Source organism: Indicator indicator, chromosome 22 (genome assembly GCF_027791375.1).
Source record: "Indicator indicator isolate 239-I01 chromosome 22, UM_Iind_1.1, whole genome shotgun sequence".
NCBI lineage: Eukaryota > Metazoa > Chordata > Aves > Piciformes > Indicatoridae > Indicator > Indicator indicator.
Window position 1 is genome coordinate 11,293,219 of NC_072031.1, and position 19,395 is coordinate 11,312,613.

The 19,395-nt window shown below is 41.1% G+C and overlaps 1 protein-coding gene across 1 annotated transcript in view; it reads left to right on the plus strand.

Moving 5' to 3' along the window:
• The first annotated feature begins 338 nt into the window (after positions 1-338).
• Positions 339-19,395, plus strand: part of SUN1 (Sad1 and UNC84 domain containing 1) — a 31,334-nt gene continuing 12,277 nt past the window's right edge. The window contains exons 1-8 of the mRNA XM_054390825.1: positions 339-417; positions 8,318-8,415; positions 14,474-14,668; positions 14,932-15,122; positions 16,178-16,204; positions 16,308-16,499; positions 18,134-18,256; positions 19,213-19,296. Of these exons, the coding sequence (XP_054246800.1) occupies positions 8,339-8,415; positions 14,474-14,668; positions 14,932-15,122; positions 16,178-16,204; positions 16,308-16,499; positions 18,134-18,256; positions 19,213-19,296 (889 nt within the window). The 5' untranslated portion in view covers positions 339-417; positions 8,318-8,338. The remainder of the gene's footprint in view (positions 418-8,317; positions 8,416-14,473; positions 14,669-14,931; positions 15,123-16,177; positions 16,205-16,307; positions 16,500-18,133; positions 18,257-19,212; positions 19,297-19,395) is intronic.

Sequence of the window (19,395 nt, forward strand, 5' to 3'; positions counted from 1 at the left end):
CCTTTCCTGCAGCACATAGCATTCCAATGCCTGCAAGAGATCTGTAGGCTCAGGGTGGGTAAAGGTTTAACACAGTGTGACTCAGACACAGATTTGAAATTGAATATATTTGTGTATGTTCCCAAATATTTGAACAATAAGGCCTGTTTCATTGCCCTGGCTTTGCTGCTGAAAGCAGGCCTGTGACATTTCTTTTCTGTGTGGTTGTCCAGCGGTTACTGTAGCCTGGTGTTGGCATTGGTGAAGCTCACTGGAGCATAGTGCAGGATCCGAAGTGCTGGGTGTGCTGTGCAAGGGCCAGAAGGCTTAGAGAACAGCAAGCAACAGTGGGAAGGAAACAGCCAGAGGAGACACAGAAATACTGGGAAAGAAAGTCGATGAGGATCCAAACCAGAGAGACTGAAGTGAAAATTAGAGGTAACAATCCTCCTCTCGAGCATTTCTCACTCCAGAGGCATCCACGGCCCCATTTTGCAGAGGGGGAAGTCGAGGCGGAGGACAGCTTGGCTGCAGCCGCCAGCAGACCAGTGCTGCCAGAGGGAAGATCCCGAGGCAGGGAAGGGCAGCCCGGGGGAGCGGGGCAGTGTTGCAGTAGAAGGGTTTGAGGAGGAGGAAAACCCCAGGATGAGCCCACCATAGCGGCTGTGTGAGGGGCGGTATATGAAGGGGGGGAGGAGGCTGTGTGTGAGGGCCTCTATGAGGGTCTGTGCGTCAGTGTGTGAGGGGCGGTATGTAAGGGGCTCGATGAGGGTCTGTGTGAGGGGCTCTCTGGAGCTGTGCCAGGGGCTGTATGTGGGGCTATGCAGGGTCGGTGTGTGAGATGCTCTATGCGGAGCTGTGAGAGGATCGGTGTGTGAGGAGCTGTGTGAGGGGCTGTGTAAGGGGCTCTATGGGGGGCTATGGGAGGGTCGCTGTCTGAGGGGCTCTATGTGGGGCTATGCGAGGGTCGCTGTCTGAGGGGCTCTATGGGGGGCTATGGGAGGATCGGTGTGTGAGGGGCTCTATGGGGGGCTATGGGAGGATCGGTGTGTGAGGGGCTCTATGTAGGGCTATGGGAGGATCGGTGTCTGAGGGGCTCTATGGGGGGCTATGCGAGGGTCGCTGTGTAAGGGGCTCTATGTGGGGCTATGGGAGGATCGGTGTGTGAGGGGCTCTATGGGGGGCTATGCGAGGGTCGCTGTGTGAGGGGCTCTATGGGGGGCTATGCGAGGGTCGCTGTGTGAGGAGCTGTGTGAGGGGCGGTTACTGGCGGGCGGGGCGAGGCCGCAGAGGGGGGCGCTGGCGGCACGCGCCGCTCGGACGGGGCGGGGTCTCCCGGCGGCTCGCAAAGCGGGCGGGGCGAGGCCAATCTCAGCTACCGCCGCTGTTGCCGGCGGTTCTGCCTTTCCCTCGCTCCACCGGCGTCAGGTAACCGCCATCCCGGGCTCCGGCAGCCTCGGCCTCGTGTGCATGCGCTCTTTCTTCTCCGTCGCTTCCAGCGAGGGGGAGCTTCTTCCTCCTACAGCCGCTGGGTGGAGGCGGGGGGTATCTGTCGTTTTCCTCAGGGCTCAGGCCGCGTTTCCCCCGCCCTTCCTCAAGAGCGGGAGCGGGAGGGGGAGGCTGGCACACAGCTCGGCGCTAGCCCGCTGCGGCCGTTGCTGGGCTGCCAGCCACCCCAGCCCCCGCCGCCCTCGTTTAGCCGTCACCCGCTGACTGGCGGCAGCTGCCGCTCGCCACTGCTTCCCGCTGTGAGGGCGGTTAGGCAGCGGCCCGCGTGGGAGCTCCTGGAGCGTTGTGTCTTGGTCTGCATCCTCCACTGGGCCAGGGGGAGTTCGGCGTCTTCCTCGGCTCGGGCAACTAGTCCAGGGAAGGAAGCAGGGAGTGAGGACGTAGTGTTGGAGAGCGGGCTGGCGCTGTTGGGTCAAATGCTGACCTCACCTTAGGGCCCGAAGTTACTTGGATCGGCGCTGGAAGGAGAGACGAATCTCTACTATAGCTGTCTGCCTGTTTGGGTGCCTCTTGGCCTGGAACTTGGACCGTTTTCTTGTCAGGAGTAACCTACAGCTTTCCACTCCGATTTAGAAAGAACTGATCAGTGCATTCTAGTGCACTTACTGCAGTTGCTGAGCTGTAGTGCAAAGGTAACGTTCGGTGATTAATGTTGTGGCCAGGTGCTGGGTGGTGCCAAACGGGTCTTAGCTATCCCCCTGGTTGTCACCTCAGGGCAGATGGTGTCGGTGAACTGCTACTGCGGGGAAAGTGTCAAACAGGCAGGATTTTGGTGTAAAAGAATTTGGCATCACTCGCTGAGTTGGTGGTCACTTGTAGTTTATTGCAAAATATGATATTTCAGTAATGTGCTCATTTCGAGGTGATAGAGCTGCCTTCCTGACGTTGGTTGCTCGTCAGTAACCCATAGGGCTACAAGTGTCTGAAACATGAAACTGTTGAGAGGTAGCACCTCTTCCCTGATAGCCTCAAGACGTTTTACGTCTTCTGAAAAGAAAGAAGTATTTGGTTTGCTGTGTTTTATGTATGTTTACTTTAAAAAGATACTGTTTATACTGTATTACAGGAAAGGAAGAGGTTAGTAAATTTCGTGTTGTTCAGTACTTGCAATCCCCTGTCCCACCCCGTCTGGTTTTCAGTTTAACATTACACAAAAAGGAAGTGAAATCTCTCATTTTCTTTAAAGATTCTTGGTCTTAGTGCTTTGCAAGTGACTATTACAGACCAATGCCTCTGTTGCTTCCAAGTTCTCACCTGTGAGGCATCTTACTATTTGCTAGTTTTCCTAATATGATGGAATTGAGTTAAAGGCTTTTTACTAATCTGTATGGGGGGCTTTATGGACAAGCTTAAGTAGGCTTTTTATGTTGATATATAAACAAACGTGTTGTGTGTGAATATATATATATATACCCTTAAATCTGTGTTGACTGACATGCGGCTTGGTGACTAAGCGCTGTGGACATTTTAGGCTTTCAGGTGTGGAGCTCGTTATAAAGAGTAAGGTGTTGGGCTGGATTCTATCTTGTTAGACAATTGATATTGAAGTGGTTTCACTGAGAAAGCGAAGTGTTTTAGGAACTAGAGGCATGAAGTAAAACATGCCTTTTGTTGTCTGCCAGTGAGCTTGCAGTTAGAAGCGGCCCGAGCGAGGTGTTCCCCCGCGTTGGCAGAGCGCTCCCCGAAACCGGACCCTCTCCCCACGGGGACCAGCGGGTTAAAAGCTGGGGGCTGGCTGCGGCGGCCGCGGCCAGTGAATTCAAATTCTGCCCCTGAGTGACAGGGAAACTCCGGGAGGCTGGGTCAGCTCCGCCGGATCCTGCGGGCTTTGTTGGGGCCGGGAAGCCATTTTGGGATCCCGCGGTGTGGCATGGAACAGCATGTCCTGTCGCCTGGGGAGCGCGCCCTGAGCCCGGGCCGCCACAGCGGGCGCGGCCCCCGGCCCCCCCGCGCCGCGGCAGCCCGCCTAGCTGGGCACCGGCCGCGCTCCCGAGGGGGCCCCGCCAGGCCGGAGGGGTATCTGGGCACGGTGCTGGAGCACTGTGTAAGCCCCGTTTTTGTGGCAGCTGGTATAGCCGGCTGGGAGAGGCCTTGAGCGAAACGCTGGATCCCTTTAAATGCAGCGGCCTGGTGAGGCTTATGCACTGAGCTCTTTGTGTCTGAGTGCGAGCTGTGCTTGGGGCTTCCTAGCTGGGAAAGGGCTCGGAGTGGTGCCATGCGGTGTGTGAGGTGCTGGGTGTGTAAACAGTGAGCAGACGTGTTTGCTTCACCATACTAAGCTTTTACCACTCTTTCTTTTACAAACCAGTTGAAGGGGCTCTTATTGTGAATGTGCCATGCTGCTGCTTTGTGAAGAGCCTCTTTGTTAGTAGCGTTACGGTTTGACACCTGTCTTTGGGGATCTTTGCCGTAATACTCAATGGTAATGTTTGGTTAAAATGTGGGGTTTATTACTTGGTGTGTTTGTGTTTGCTTCCGTGTTTTAAAGGAATGCTAATATTTTAAGAATGTGTGTTTGAATAAATATGTTGATTTAACTTAAAGCTCTTTGCTCTTCAGCCTGTTTAAACTAGTAGTTAATTTGATCTATGGAAACATTCTTTATGGAGTTATTTACTTAGGAATTCGCGATTATTTTACCAAAACGAGTAATTTGATTGGTTATTCTGAACAATAGTAGAAAATTGAAATTATGAGTAAAAAAATGGTTTGCTCTCAGGAATTGATAGGGTTGCATACTCCAGTTTCATGGTTATTAATAATTTGCCCAAAAGTCTGTTTAGCTTTTGTAGCACCAGTATGTTAAGTCATAATGACTTAAACTTTGTTTACTTTAAAAGGTAAGGATAGAATAGATTCTACTTGTAGTACTGCCAGCATCTCTCTAAGACTTCAAATATATAATTTTTTTACCCCTTGTAATGTGAAAAATAAGACATGCTTTCTTGCAAATTTTGTTACTCTGTAGCAGACTTCCTGGTTAATATTTCTACTCTGCCAGGGTGCCATTTATGAAATGGCAATTCACCACTTCCTTTGTCACAAAGGGACTATATGAGGAAATGCCTAGATAGTATATTGGTGGAAGTCTCTTTATACCCCAAAAGATATAAGTAGGGGTTAATTCTTGACCTTGCTGGTGTGCTTTTGGTGCTTTGCCCCACCTTGTGATGCTTCTCTTCTTCCACAAAAATCAGGAATACAGCAATACTAGGATTTGTTGAGGCTGGCTAATTCTGAGATAGTAGTGCAGCCTCATGTCACTTGGATTCTTCATAGACCATATCCTCTGGAGACAGGCAAAGGGCTTTGCATGAAGGTAAATTCTGCTGCACTCATTATGGGAATTCTTGGGTTTCCTTGAGCACTGGCCAAGTCAGAGTGTGTGTCTTGTCCTGCCCTTCTACTTGGCTGATTTATTGTAACACTGTTTCAGTTGAATTGCAAAGGAGAGATGATGCTTGAGGTTGTTGCCTGCTTCCTCCCCAAAAAACCCAAATAATCCAACTGCAGGAGTGTGGAAGTTAGCTTAAGTTGAGGTGCATCTAGGGTTCACTTCCGTTCTAGTTGAAATGAGTGCTCTCTTTCTTGGGAACTGCCTTTAAGTTATCTAATGAATATATTCTTAGTACTTGAGGGTTTTTCACGTGAGTATATTCTTAGTTTTTCACTATATGTCCCTTAGTATTTAGATCTTTTTATGGGCTTCTGAAGGAGGAAAAAAGGCTACTTAAAGTTTCAGCCCAGTAATGCTTGCAACAAAGCTGATATTAAAAGCCTACGAGAATCTGAGTCCAGGCAGAACTATGGTATCTAAATCAGAAATCTGCTGGGCACCCAAGAGTGTTTAAACTGAAGCTAAGCACTATGCCTACCTCTCAGGTTCTCTGCAGAGTTCTGTGGTTTGAAATTTCCCAAATACTTTATTAGTGTATTTCTTTCTGTTCCAGTTTTATGTGAAAGAGTAACTAATATATGAGGTGGAGTGCTGTTAAACTTGAGTGAACAAATTAGAGGGAGTTACTGTCCTCCACCCACCCATGATCTGTTCTGTAGCTTCAAGTGCTGTCTGTAGGATATTATGAAATTCAGTTGATTGTTTTGTGGATTTTGAAGAGATGGATAACTAAGGTGTTGAACTGGTAGCCATTTTTTTAAAAAAATCCATTTTCATTGTAAATTTTAGATGCCCGTTTCTGAAAATTGTGGTTAACTATAAATATAATTTTCAAATTTTAACTGACTTAAATTTTTGTTGCTTTGAAAAATCAAGTAAAGGTTTTTCCCTTTGAGTCTGAATTAACTTCAGGGCATCAGACAAACAGTGAGTCAAACCAAGCCCCTTAATATTTTCTAACTGGTGTTTAGATGGCAAATCTGTTATCTTTACTGAAGATCTTGGTGCTTTGAAAACCAGCTATTAATAGACCTACACATAAACACCTTCAAAGCTTCCTAGTTAGCAGTGCCGTTATGAAGTATGTATTTTATCTAATACTAACCTGATATATTTCAATAATTTTATAAAATAATAAATATAACATAATTCGAGCATTTGGTTTCTTCAGAAATCAAGTGGAGAGAACTGGTGAGGGAGGGGAAAACAACAGAAAAGAAACTGAGCCAGTATGTTGTTTTTCAAAGCCTGCCTTTGCCCTGCCCATGTGAGTAGCAGAGACACAGGGAGTAGCTGGGTGGCTGTCGAAGCTCGTTCACATGGCTTTACTTTCCATGTGGGAAAATACTGCTGGGTGTCAAATCATGATATTGGCTTTTGAGCTGACAGTTAAAAACTAGGTTTATTGATGAAATAGTGTGTTCTAAGCAGTCGAGTTTAGCTTCAGTGGAAACTAAAGAGGCTTCACTAGTTTGTGGTTTCAAAATCTTTCTATTGGGTTGGACCAATTTAAACAGATGAATCATAGTTTTGAATTTCAGTAGGCATACATCTGACAAATCTGTTTGTCGTTTAAAACAAGTGCAATGTGATGTTATCATCTTCAAATTCAGTGTATTTCCACTTTCAGTACTGGGGAATCATTACTTTCTGGTCCCCATTTCCTGTGTTCTAAAATGAGTTCATATTTATTGTTCAAGTAAGGCAGCAGTTATGTATTCTAGCAGTATTTGCTGCTTATTCTAGCAGGAGAATCAGACTGCTTTGCTAATATTTCTGCACTACTGATCTAAGCTTTCTCTAAACAAAACAAATTTTACATAGAAGCCAGTGAAAGCATTATGACTCTGGGACAAGTGAAGTAAGCGTAGAGACAGTGTTTCCATTCTCTTTCTCTGTAATATATATTTAAAAAAAATAGCAGAAGTGAGACCTTATTTTTTCTTTCATTAAGCCCACAGATCTCAGGATGGTGCTTACATTTGGAAAGCAACAGTGTTTAGACTTGTGAGGTTTGATTTTATTTTTTTTTTTTTTAAAGACAAGAAGGAAACTGTGTTTTCAGCAGTAATTGAAATATCCTCCTGCATTACTGATATGAGGATTTGGAGGCCACAGGTGGACTAAGAGCATTGTGGTCTTACATGTAGAGATTGCTCCTTGAGCTCTTATTGCCTGCACCTGTGACTGTGTATTTTGTTTCTATTTCTTATGTATATGTAGCTATTTGAATAAAACCTCTTATTTCAGCATAACGAAGTATAGAATGAGGTATTTGTTGATGATTTGATTATAAGAATTGAAGTGTGGCTAGGCATGTTTATACCTTGGTTTAGACATGTCATCTCAGTTGTGTGGAATATCTTTTGCTGTTGCTGGAACAGGAGGCATAGATAATCCTGAAAATAGCCAGGATCCTGCTTTGCTAACCATGCAAATCCAGGATATCCCAATCCCTGTTTTACTACAGAAAACATACTATTCTAGAATATTTTCTAGAAAAGCAAAACTTTTCTTGTGACTAATGAAGCTGAGAAAGGCTTGGGGTTTTGTGAACATCTTGAACTTGAAAGTCAGATCATATGTAGTACCTTAAATAGTCACCCAGGCATTTGTGCAAGCTCCTCGATGTGACAGCATCACGGTTTTTTTCTTCCTGAAGCTGCAGTAGCTTTCAAAGACCCCACGGAAAGTTTTACAAGTGTTGGCTGGACAGTTTGGTGTTTTGGTGTGTTTTGGAAGTGGATGGCACTCTGGAAAATGTACCTAATTCTAGCCCTGTGAGTCATTTTGCAGTTGGCTTTTCTGCCAGGGTGTGTATTCAGTGCTTTTAATGCCAGGAATAATTTAACCAATACCAAATACCACAGTTTCATGTGAAATGAAAGAAACTCCCATACTGCTTAGTGGATGATGTTCAAAGGTTATAGAGTAAAATAATTTGATTATATGTAAAAACTTCCTCAAGTTTCATCTGTTATGCTTTGTTGGTGCACAGACCAGCCTGTGGTTTACTTAGTGGGCTTTCAAAGCAAAACTCATGGTGAGGAGATCTCTGAAAGCATGGCTACATGGTTCTTTATATCTGTACGGTTAGCTTTTTGGAAATGCTAGCATAAGTTATTTCCTGTGGAAGTGCTATAGCAGAGTTGTGATAAGAGTTTGGTTAATTTCAGCAATGTTTCAGAGAACTCGGAAATGGCTGAGAATAGACTGTTACAAAGAGTTGCAGTCAGAACTACACTGAGCTTCATGCAGTAATGATAAGGGATATCTAGCACCAGCAGCAACACTGCTGAAATACTGAGAGCTCCATATTTCTGGTAACAGACATTTCAATACTTTGTAACACAGGCTGAACAATGCAAGGGCTCTTTCGTTGACTTTCCATAATTTTAAGTCGTTGCATTACTCTATTTTCACCTTTTACAGTATGATTTGAAAACAGTCAACATGGACTTTTCACGTCTACACATGTACACTCCTCCACAATGTCTGCCAGAGAACACTGGCTATACATATGCACTCAGGTGAGAACTCTTTTCTTCTTGTAGAGAAACTCTATGTTCTCAATGTTGTTAATTCTGGAGAGTTTAGCTTCCATGGTAAGTAGCTAACTTCTTTGGAGAAGCATGCTTTCTCTGCTCTGTTTTGAAACTGCTGTGTCCTAGATGGAGGAAAGAATGTGTGTTGAACTAAGGACAATGACCAAGATTATGACTCAGTGTTTATTGGTTGCTATGAATAACTAGTCTCCGCCTAGCTACAATTGCTGGTTTATTTCTATAAATACGTCATCAAAGTTCTTAGATGTTTTCTGGTGTGTCTTATAACTTCTGTGTGTGTTTTCTTTTGCGACTTGGCACCATTTTCACTTTAAAAAGCTGATTGATATGCACTCATTGCTGCAAGTGTGGAATTGGGCTGCAACTTGCATATTGATTACTGGTTTTAGCAAAGCTACTTGTGTGAATGTAAAATCCTTATTCTAATGAACTTGTTTTTTCTTGGATCTTTTTATTAACCTGACCATTATTAGACTATTTTTCTTAAATCACTTCAGTTTTCTGAAAACAACTCTGCTACAGAAAATAACTCTACTAGTGTTTGATGGTTTTGAATACATAATGTGATGCCTTTTTGAATTTTTTCTAATACTAATAGAGCAGGTTGTGGCTATTGTTTTAATCTAACTTTTCTTCTTGTTGAGTTAGTAGCTGTACTTTGAAGCAATTCCAAGTGAGTCCAAGTTATTGGTTTAGCTACTCTTAAGTTTAAAAAAAAAAATTGTTGGTTACGATGCAGTATGACATTGCCCTTCTATTCTATGCTTTTAAACCATTATTATGTATTTGTCTACTAAAATACAGTATTTTGATTGGAGAATACCCAGCTACTTGCCAGTAAAACAGAAATTGGCAAAACTGTAGAATTAAGAAATCACTAACTTAATGTTCTTGCTTTCGTCTATTCTAAAACTGAATATTGTCAGTGTTTGGAATCATGATTTTTTTTTTTATTTTTTTAGCTATGTTCTGATGTCAAGTGCTGCAAAATGGGATGTGTTTTATGTTGCATCAATTAAGTTGCAATGCTTCCTGAATTTTTTTAGAGGAACGTTAGTAAAATGTTAGTTAAACAAAACTGGGTTTACTAATTTCAAGAAAAGGCATGCTGGACAATAAAAGGTGATTTGTGTGAACTGTATCAGCCAGCAGATTCACTATTATATTGCTGAGTGTTCTTAGTTCCATGTTGCAAATGTAGCCTAGAGGCTGGCTGAAATAATTTAACTCTTACAGAGGGTAAACTTACATTACTGTGAAAGTAATCATTACTGTGAAAGTAATGTAAGTGAAAGAAGACTTTGATTCTTTGGATTTAGACAATGATTTTTATGTCACTGTGACCATATCTTTAAGATAAATGGAAATTATCATGTAACTTGATTTCTTTCTTAGTTATATTTGTCTGAAATGATTCTACTGTACAGTCTTCTCTGTAGCAACTAATCTTTCTCCCAGACAAGAGGGAATAAGTAGGTCTTAGTAGTAACTTAAGAAATGAGTATTTTATTTATTTATTATTACTATGTTGTGTATTTCCAAGTAAAGTGTTTTGCTTGAACCTGGTTTTGGTTAAAACCCTTCCAGGCTGGGTTTTTCCTTATTGTCCACTTTTTTGTCAGCATAGAGTTGTTTCCTACTGAAGCAAACAGGAATACTATTGCAGGAGCAAATATTACTCTGGCAGGAAGGGATGATGTAGAATGGTAAATCCTATTTGGAGGATAGTTCATTATGACTTCGGATTTTGTAAAGAAGACAATCGAAGTGTTTGGCTTACTACATAGAGATTGTTGGTTTGCAAAATTGAGTAGTTGTGAAGCCTTTGTAGAAGGGGAGGGTTACATGTCTTTAAACTATTTGCCTCCCATTTTGCTAAACTGTATTAGGGTAGTTGTTCAGAAATAGAGCTGGATAAGATGAATTGTGATAGCTAACTTAAAGGCAAGTGTAGTTAAACTAGGTTGAAATTAACTTGTCATTTTCCCTTGTGTAAAAAGGAAGGATTAGCAAGCACTTCCTTTAACATTGCCTCATGAAAAATACACTGTAATAATGGAAGAAAACTACTTGACACCCTGAAAGCAGGCAGTGTACCAAGAGAGCAAATTTGCTACAGTCTTGTGAGCATGCTCTTGCTGTGTGTCTACTGGCTGAATCTGTGCAGAATGCCATGTATTACTGATGTAGCTCTTCCCTCCTTGGGTCAAGCAATATTTGAAGAATCTGAGGGAAGTGTGAGCTGGGCAGAGTTGCTAATGAGAAATATTCTCATGCACAAGTTCATTTTCCCTCGGCCCCTTCCTTCATATTTGTTTTGCTTATATTCTCATCTGACTTGTTCTGCCTTTGACAGTTCAGTCTTTACAAAATCTGCCTGTGAGTTTCTTTAAAGGAAATGGCTTGTATGTGTAGTTCTGCAGAAAGGAGTGCAGTGGAGTTGGATACCATAAAGCTATTTATGGAGTTGGTTGTGACCTATTAATAGAATTTATATTAATACTCTCTGGGCTTACGGTCTGCTCATAACTATAGTGCTTCTATTTTACCTCTTACTCCTCCAGCTCAAATCAGCAAAGCATTAAACTGATTTAGCAAAATAACCTTTCTCCTTCTCAAAATACAACTCAAACTTGTGAATCTCACCCACTTGTCAACATATAATTTACACCCTCCTCTTCAGGCTGATCTTTCCTTCTAGTCACTGTCATCTGTGGAGTTGTGTTGGTTTTGTCAATTTGGGTACCATTAGCACTTCTTTTTCTTCAAAAAATATGTATTAAATTGATAAGAATTTGGTGGGGGTTTTTTGTTGCTGTTGTGTTTTGGGTGGGTTTTTGTTTATTTTTTTTTTTTTCTGTCAGAGCATTAAATCAGGGTGTAGCTCTGCAAAATACTTGATTAAAATCCTTTAACTTTTTGATCTGTATTCTGGAACTAATCAAAGCAATAGCTCAACACCTGTGAGCAGCAGCCCTGGTCAGAAAATGTGTGAACATGGATATACTGTTTATGTGCCTGAATCCATGTTGGAAGGCATTTGTTTAGCCATAGTTCTCTAGGTGTATTGTATTCAGCTATTATTATCTTGGATCATCAAGAACGTTGCTGCCTATTTCATTCCAAGGAAACTTAAAAGTGACGCTCAAGGTCCTCCAGACAAAGCTGTAAATGTGCTAAAATTGACAGACCCTGTTCCCATTCCAGTTATAAAACTTGAAAATTAACCCCCTGAAGTCTAGGATGTTCTTATTCTGTGGAAGCTTGTGTGAAAGAGGTATCAAGGTAATAGGTAAGAGCTGGAAATGTAAGACTAGGTCAGTCAAGATATCTGCCAGCAGCCGTGGGAGCTGTTCGTTGGTGGGAAGAAATCAGTCTGCACTGTTTATCTGAGGTACCTAGGAGTGTAGTCTAATTATATCCCTCCTTTGAGATGTTCTTTTTTTTTTTTGTTAGCCATAGGTATGGTATAGGTTGATTTCTCTCTGGGAAAGGCAGGGGTTTTTGTGTAGCAGTCTTTTCTGTAGAAGAAAAAAAGGCCACTTGCCAAAGTATGGCAAGTTAGGAGACTTCTGTGTATTGTACTGCCCCAACAGAGGACAAATAATTCGTTCAATGTGAAGAGAATTCTTATCCTACATAAGCAAGAGAAACTCTCTCTTTGCTTGAAGAAAAGATCCCATTAATATTTTTTTTAATTAGATGGTAGAGCCCAACCCCAGGCAAGTATTCAATCCAAACTGATACAGATGCTCATTTGAAACACTTAGTAAGTGTTCATAAACAGAAAAAAAATTGAGGCTGGTCACAGCTGTCAACTTGTCCTGGGTACTTTATGTTCTTCTGAACTGAGTATCTGTGAGAAACATTGGATGAAGCTGAGGAAAAGTAAATGTGTAGTAGCAAACGTAAACAGCAAAACTGAAACAACTGTTTAGGGAGGAACTCAACAGTAAATTACTGTGGCTCTGACCCTTTCAGAATGAAAATAGGAGGAGCTGTATTTAATCTCTACTCTCACTTCCCGTGTGTCAGAATGCAAGCTATCTAAACTGACAAGTTTCAGACGTTCCAGAAATATTTCTAACCAAACGTAGACTAGAAACCCTGAAGGTGTTTAAAAGATGTGAGATGTGGTGCGGTGCTGAGGGACATGGTTTAGCATGCTTAGCATGGTTTAGATTTGGTAGGGTTAGATAATGGTCAAACTTGATGATCCTAAAGTCTTTTCCAACCAAAATGATTCGGTGATTCTGCAAATCCATTTTCACGTGAGAAAGCTCCTACCTTACTTTCGCTCCCTTTCCACCCAGATGTAAGCAAGAATTAATAAACATACTGTATATAGTAATGTATGCTGGGTTTGTCTTAAGCTGTGCTTAGGCTACTGCCTTGCACAGGGTTGCACTGCACATGGCAGTGTTAGCAGAGCAGACCAATAAGATGAAGCAGGTAGTGCCAAAGACCTGCTGTCAAATCTGTGACTCTCTGGGTGATCAAAGTGATTTTTTAGGATAAACTCTGGTCTGGTCCTGTGGTCTGAGTGCCCATCTGCTGCTGGAGCAACTAGATGTTTGCCTGCAGAGCATTGTCTGGGCTAGTTTTTTTTTTAACTGAAAGAAATACAATTCACATGCTCTGACGCAGTCCCATCTTACATGCTTTGTTTTGTACTATGGAACAACTGGTAAACTCACTTCAATAACTCCTACCTTGTCAGTTAAATCACTACTGTAAGTGTAGCTAAGTCTTCTGATACTAACTTACTTGTATGCTGGAGTCATACAATACATATTGTGTTATTACTTTGTAGTGTTCTGGGATCTTTAATAATTCTGTGAAAAAAGAAAAAAATTATTCCATTAAATCGTTTTTACACAATGTAGTAGCTGTTAATATGTATTTTGTAAAGGGAAAGCTTCAATTTCTAATACAGATTGCCCAGGAAATTTTACTCATTCAGATCTAATTTTCTTGCTTAGCAAGGGGAGAAGGAGCCGCTTTTGTTGCCAATACCTTGCTTGGCTCTTTTTTTAAAAAAACAAAAACAAACCCAAACAACTAACAAAACAATGACAACAAAAAGAAAACTAACAAGAAACAAACCAAAACACTCCAGGGATATTGAAGTAACTGCTGTTGCAGTTCTGTATATCCTTGTGGCACAAGAGGGCACAGGCTTTATAGGCCTAGGGCACTTGGCATTTAGATACTTTGGGTCCCAGCACTGAGTGGTTCTAGGAGCTGGCCTGCTGCTGCATAATGCTCTGTAACAGCAAGCTCTGCTCAGTTGCAGTACTGAATCTGTTCCTTTGATTATAAATATGAGTATTCTGCTTTAGGCTAAACTTCTGTTTTAGTAAATGTATTTCTTACTGACTAATCTGCTTGTCTTTGCCTCATGTTGCTGCTTTGTCTTCATTGTAAGTTTTCATGGAGGTTCTGGTAAAACTTTGAAGCAGAGGTTCTGGAGTAATGATGTGAAGCTTGTCTACATGTAAACTTACCTCTGTAGGATAAACCAGAGAAAAAGGAACAGACAGTAGTGTGGCATATGGATCTTTGGTTCTCAAACAAGGAATTGGCAAATAAAAATATTAAACTGTCTGTAAATGGATCTTTACCTTGTAACTTAGAGTGCATCACGATTTTTAATTTGTTGCTAGGTGTGGTGAAGTAATTGTCCTGAGTGGCTTCCTCTCAAATTGGTCCCCAAAGAATGATGTGTCTGAGGCTGTATAACAAATGCTTACTCTGGATCAACTTCAAACATCGTTTCCATGGTGGTTGTTTCTAACTGTGATTCTCTTTCAGTTGCTAAACTTCTAATATGATTTGCTCAAGGGAACCTTGACTACATGTTTCTAACTTACTTGGGTTTTGTGGTGTAGCTTTTGGGAATTGCTCCATAATGCTGGACAAACTGCTTTAATGGACACAAAGACTAGCTTGAGGGGCGTGCTTGTACTACTGGAATGTTCTCTTAAGCTCTGCTAACTTTGCCATTCTTATTTTGCTGCAGTTCAAGTTATTCTTCATCTGCTTTGGATTTCGAGACTGAAAACAAAATCGATCCGGTATTTGATTCACCAAGAATGTCACGGCGTAGTTTACGGTTAGCTACTGCAGGATTTAGTAAATCAGATGATGCACAAAACGATGCCCGTCATGACAGCTATTATGGTGGAAGCAGGTCCTTCAGAGAACAGTCTTCTCAGTAAGCTGCTTTTCCACCCCCCTCCTCCCCATTTAAATCACCACAAATTAATTTAGTGGTTGGAGTCTTGAGACTTGCTGTGAGACATTCAGTGTGTTGTTTGCAGTGAAGTCTTTGCAAAAGTATAGATGCTTGAATGTGAGGATTTTCTTTTAAAGCTGACGTGAGCTATCCCATTGGTGTTAAAATACCTTGACTGTTTCATTTTAAAATGAGAGATGAAGGTAAATTTAGCTCTTCTTTGTCTTTGCTTTGTTTCCTAGAACGGTGAAGCAACGCAGAAGTATGAATAAACAGTCTGGCAGTGCAAGACATACGCCAAGGAAAAATCTATCCAGCTCTCCCATTCTTAGCCAAAGCAGTTTCAACAGCCATGCCAGTGATGTATCAATGGCATCCTCTATATTGGGCGAATCTTCGATTCGAGAGCAGACAGAAATTGGTCATTTCTGGGGTAGGTAATCATTGCTTGTATCAAACTGTGAAAACTGTCTGATACGGTCTTTTTCCCATCCTTTTCCCATCCTTTTCCCATCCTGCCCTCAAAACATGTGAGCATACTTATTCTTTTGCCATAGATTTCTGCTTTTTAAATGCCTACTGAAAATTGTGCAGTGCATAAGCTTCACTTACTGGCATGGTCAACATCAGGACAGGTTGCACAGTCAAGTGAATATGCCAGACAAATGTATGCAGTTCTGATGCAATATTACTGGATAGTTGTAGTTATCTGCTATCATTACTTCCTTCAAACTATGCACAGGCTAGTTAAAGAATGGTAACAGGTAACTTGTCTTTGATAGCCACAGAAAAAACATTTTCTTATTTGTTCATAGACAGAAATGTGTTTCAACTTAACATCTGAATCTGAAAATTCAAATTAGTGGCACTTAAGGATTTCTTAAGGAGTTTTGTGTGTGGCTGTCTGGTTTGGTTTTGCAAATACGCTTTCCTGGAACCTTCAATTTCATTGAAAAGGAAAATAATGGAATTGTCCACACAGTGTTGAGTAGAAGATCAACAACTTACTGTATCTCCCAATTAAGTCAGTATGCTTGTAACCTACCCAGAGTCCTGATGTAAGGAATTGATTCAGGATTAATAGAAAATGTTCTAAACTTTAGATTACCTGGCTCTTAAAAGAGAGTCTTAAAAGCCAGTGATTCAGAAGTAGTTACCAAGCAACAGAAACAACATAAGCTTCTAATTAGCTGCTTTAAAGTCACATGGGAGCTAAGAAAAGGTGTAGTTGTCATTCATATTATTTCATCTGCTGCTTCTGTGGTAGGATGCTTTTCACTGTTACCTTATTACATTAATGTCTGAATGTATGGATATCTTCTGTGGTGGACTGCAAAATGCATTAAATGCTAATCATAAAGTGGCTTTTCTTTGCAGTCATAGAACTAGTAGGACTTCTAATTTGAGTTTCAGATATCATAGTTGATTATGGGACTTTCTTATATTTGGGACCAAATTTTAATATTTGGTTTTTTCTTTCCTTTGAAGGTCTTGATGATGAAGGAGACCCTGAAGGTAACTCTGCTTTCCTTTTCTTTCCGTGTGCATTCTATTAATGATAACTAGTGATGGCAATACTGATTTCAGTGTACTTAATGTTTTACTCTTGGTTTGCTAGGTGTTGATACTACACTGATTCAGGGAAATGGTGATACAACAGCAGAAATACAGCTCACTGTGAGCAATGGCTACACTTGCAGTGACTGCAGCATGCTTTCAGAACGGAAGGATGCTCTCACAGCCTATTCGCCTTCTCACATGCCATCTTTCAGAATTTACTCTAGGGACAGGAGCCAGAAACATGTGTCTAGTAAGTTACTTGCTCTTGTATTTTACCTGAATACAGTTTAGTTGATACATTTTCCATGTAGTGTTAAGTATTTTTCCTACCCAGCTAAATTTACCAATAATTAAGTTCTAGAGATCAGCTTTGTATGAAATACCTTTGTCTGTATCGGCTGAAACTTCGTGTACTTGTCAGCTTGATATAATTATCAAGTTTTTCTTCATGCTGCTGTAGGAATTCAACAATTTCAAAAAGAAAATGCCATGGCATCTTAAGAAATTAAATTTCCAAACTGAATTTAAACACAATGGACTGTTCCAACCAGCAGTAATTGTAAAGGGCTTCCCATCTGGTGGCAGACCTATGTGTCTTTATGACATTTTTAGTCAGAATTTTCAAACAAACTTCTGTGTGGTCTATTTAGTTATTTTCTTAAAAGGAACTTTCAAGATTGAGCAATATTTATACTTTGCAGTGCTTCTGTTATCCAAGAAATCTCTGAAAGATCCATTCCTACTTTGTTTTGCCGTTTTTTCTCCTTGTTTAACTTTAGAACTATTAGTGTTTTTAGAAGCTAGATCTCAACTACTTGAAAAATCCAAAGGGAAAAACGTACTCCAAATGGATTTCCTAGTCAGTAATCCCTAAACCTCAACACTGAATGAATCTCCTCTAAGGTTCTGCTTCACTAAAGCAATCTCCATTCTATGGGTAGTTGTTCTCAAGTGTCTGCCTGTCTCTTGCATAGTGTCTTGAGTTTCTTGATCCTCAGTTATGATGAAGTTGTTTCTTCAGTGGCCTTGAATTAGAAAGGATCCTGTTTTGGTATACCGTAGTTGTGTTTGTGAATGAAGGATGTTTTCAGTAGCAAATAATCACCTCCTACTAAAGTCTGACTTTGAACGCTTTGAAACAAGTATTTTTCTTTTGGTAAATATGTAGCACAGGTAGGAATTGTTACCTTAGCACAGTGAATTGAGTGGCCCACTGTGTGGAAAGTGTTTTCTGCGCTCCCGATTTGGTATTTGTACAGGAGAATTTTACAGGTAACTCATCTTTGTACGTTCCTTTGAACTTTAATCCAGTAGTTTGGGTTAAACCTGAGGTGGGCAAGAGAAAGGGTGCAAGTCATGGCAGGTTTTTGGAACATGGCTGACTCTAGGGAAGCAGCTTTGTTCTTGTGCCTCTGAAGAAGTCTCTACCACCTGAGGCAGAGCCCTGCAGTAACTACATCCAGCATGAAGGTGAGAAGTCCTCACCCTTTCAAATAAAAAACGAGATTCTAGTTAGTCTCTTTGGACCTCTGACCCACGAAATCAGTATCAACAGCTCACATCATTGAGAAATCTTCAGTTCTGTAAGCAAGGAATCAACTCTATATAGAGTTCTTTAATTTTCGTGAAGAAAAGATATTCTTGCTGAAGTCCTATGTTGTGTCTTGAAGGCATTTTCACTAGGAACTGTACTTCTTCAAAAGCTTCTGTAATCTAGTGCATCCAGACTTCTCAAATCTTGCTTGCTTCAGTTTTGTACTCCTGGCTAGACAAAGGCTTTCGATGCTTCGTTCTCACACTTCCACAAGCTAATGGTCATCAGAGAATAGAAGTACATCGCCATGTGGGTGAATGATTTGTATTCACACTGTTTTTTTTCAATAGGAGGAACATATTTCTACATGAGTAAGATTCTACGATCGGTCAAACATGCTGCAGCATCTTTTGCATCACTATTAGTGCAATTATTTCAAATGGTTTTGCTGAAGCTGGGTTATGATTTTAAAGGTACCTTTTCAATTGTCTTCCTTGATCTCCACACAAAGCCACTGTGTGTGTTTGGTTTTTTCTTCTTACGGGCTTCATCTTTGGCACTACAGTGGTCTTTTTCTGTAGTCTTTTGGCTGGCACCTGTCTTTCTCCCTTCCTTTAATATCTGTTCTGCTTTTCATAATTCCCCCCACTGTTTTGGAAATACCAAGAGTCACGTATGTGAGATCTGTTTTAGTTAACAATTCACACGTTGATTTTTACTGGAAAGTGATAGAAGGCAATGTTTAAATTGAGCAGCTCAAACTGTTTGGTGTGATAGTGTCAAATCTTAACTTTTTAATATCTTTAGGTTTGGACTCTCTTGTTACTCTTAAACCCATTGTGCACTTAAAGCTTCACTAGATCTGTCTTGCAAAACTAAAACTGCCATCATCACTTTGCACTACTCTGAAACGCATCTTGTTTTCCCTGCAAATATTCAATTCTTCTGTGGTGCTTCTTCTGCTGTAATGCATGCTCTGCTAGGGAAATTAAGTTGCCGTAGGTAGAAGGTACCTGATTTTTATGTGTGAATAAAACTTTCTTTCCTGTTCTTTCTCTCTGTGATTTATAACTTAATACTCTTTTCTCAGTCTTTTAAGATCTCAAAATCAGTATGGAGTCGGTCTGTTTGCTGAATGACAGGACTAGGCATTCAGTATTTGATGTGTTGTTACTTAGGGGTTTACTTACTAATTTTGTTATCTGGAGAAAGCAGAAAGAATGAAAAGCTGTGCTGTTGCTTAAGAAGGACAAAAGGTTTGCACAGAGTAGGCTGCTGCTTGGGTAGTTTTTAAGGTTTCTTGTGAGTTTTAAAAGTGAACCAAGCTGGTTTAGCTGAAGTCTGCGTATGTAGTAGCTAAAATGAACGTATATGAAAGGCTTTGAACTTGAGAGTTAGGTTCCACATATGCTCTTTGAATGTGTTGCAGCTCACTCAGACTACTGTGGAAGCATGAATGTAAAGGAAGTTTATAGAGAAGATAGCCATCTTGGTGTAAATGAGGAATCAATATGTAAGTATAATGATTGATGTTGTCTTCTAGCCCTGGCTTGTACACCAGGTTGTGGCTATAATAGTAATAACAGATGCCCTGTGACGTAAGCTACAAAGT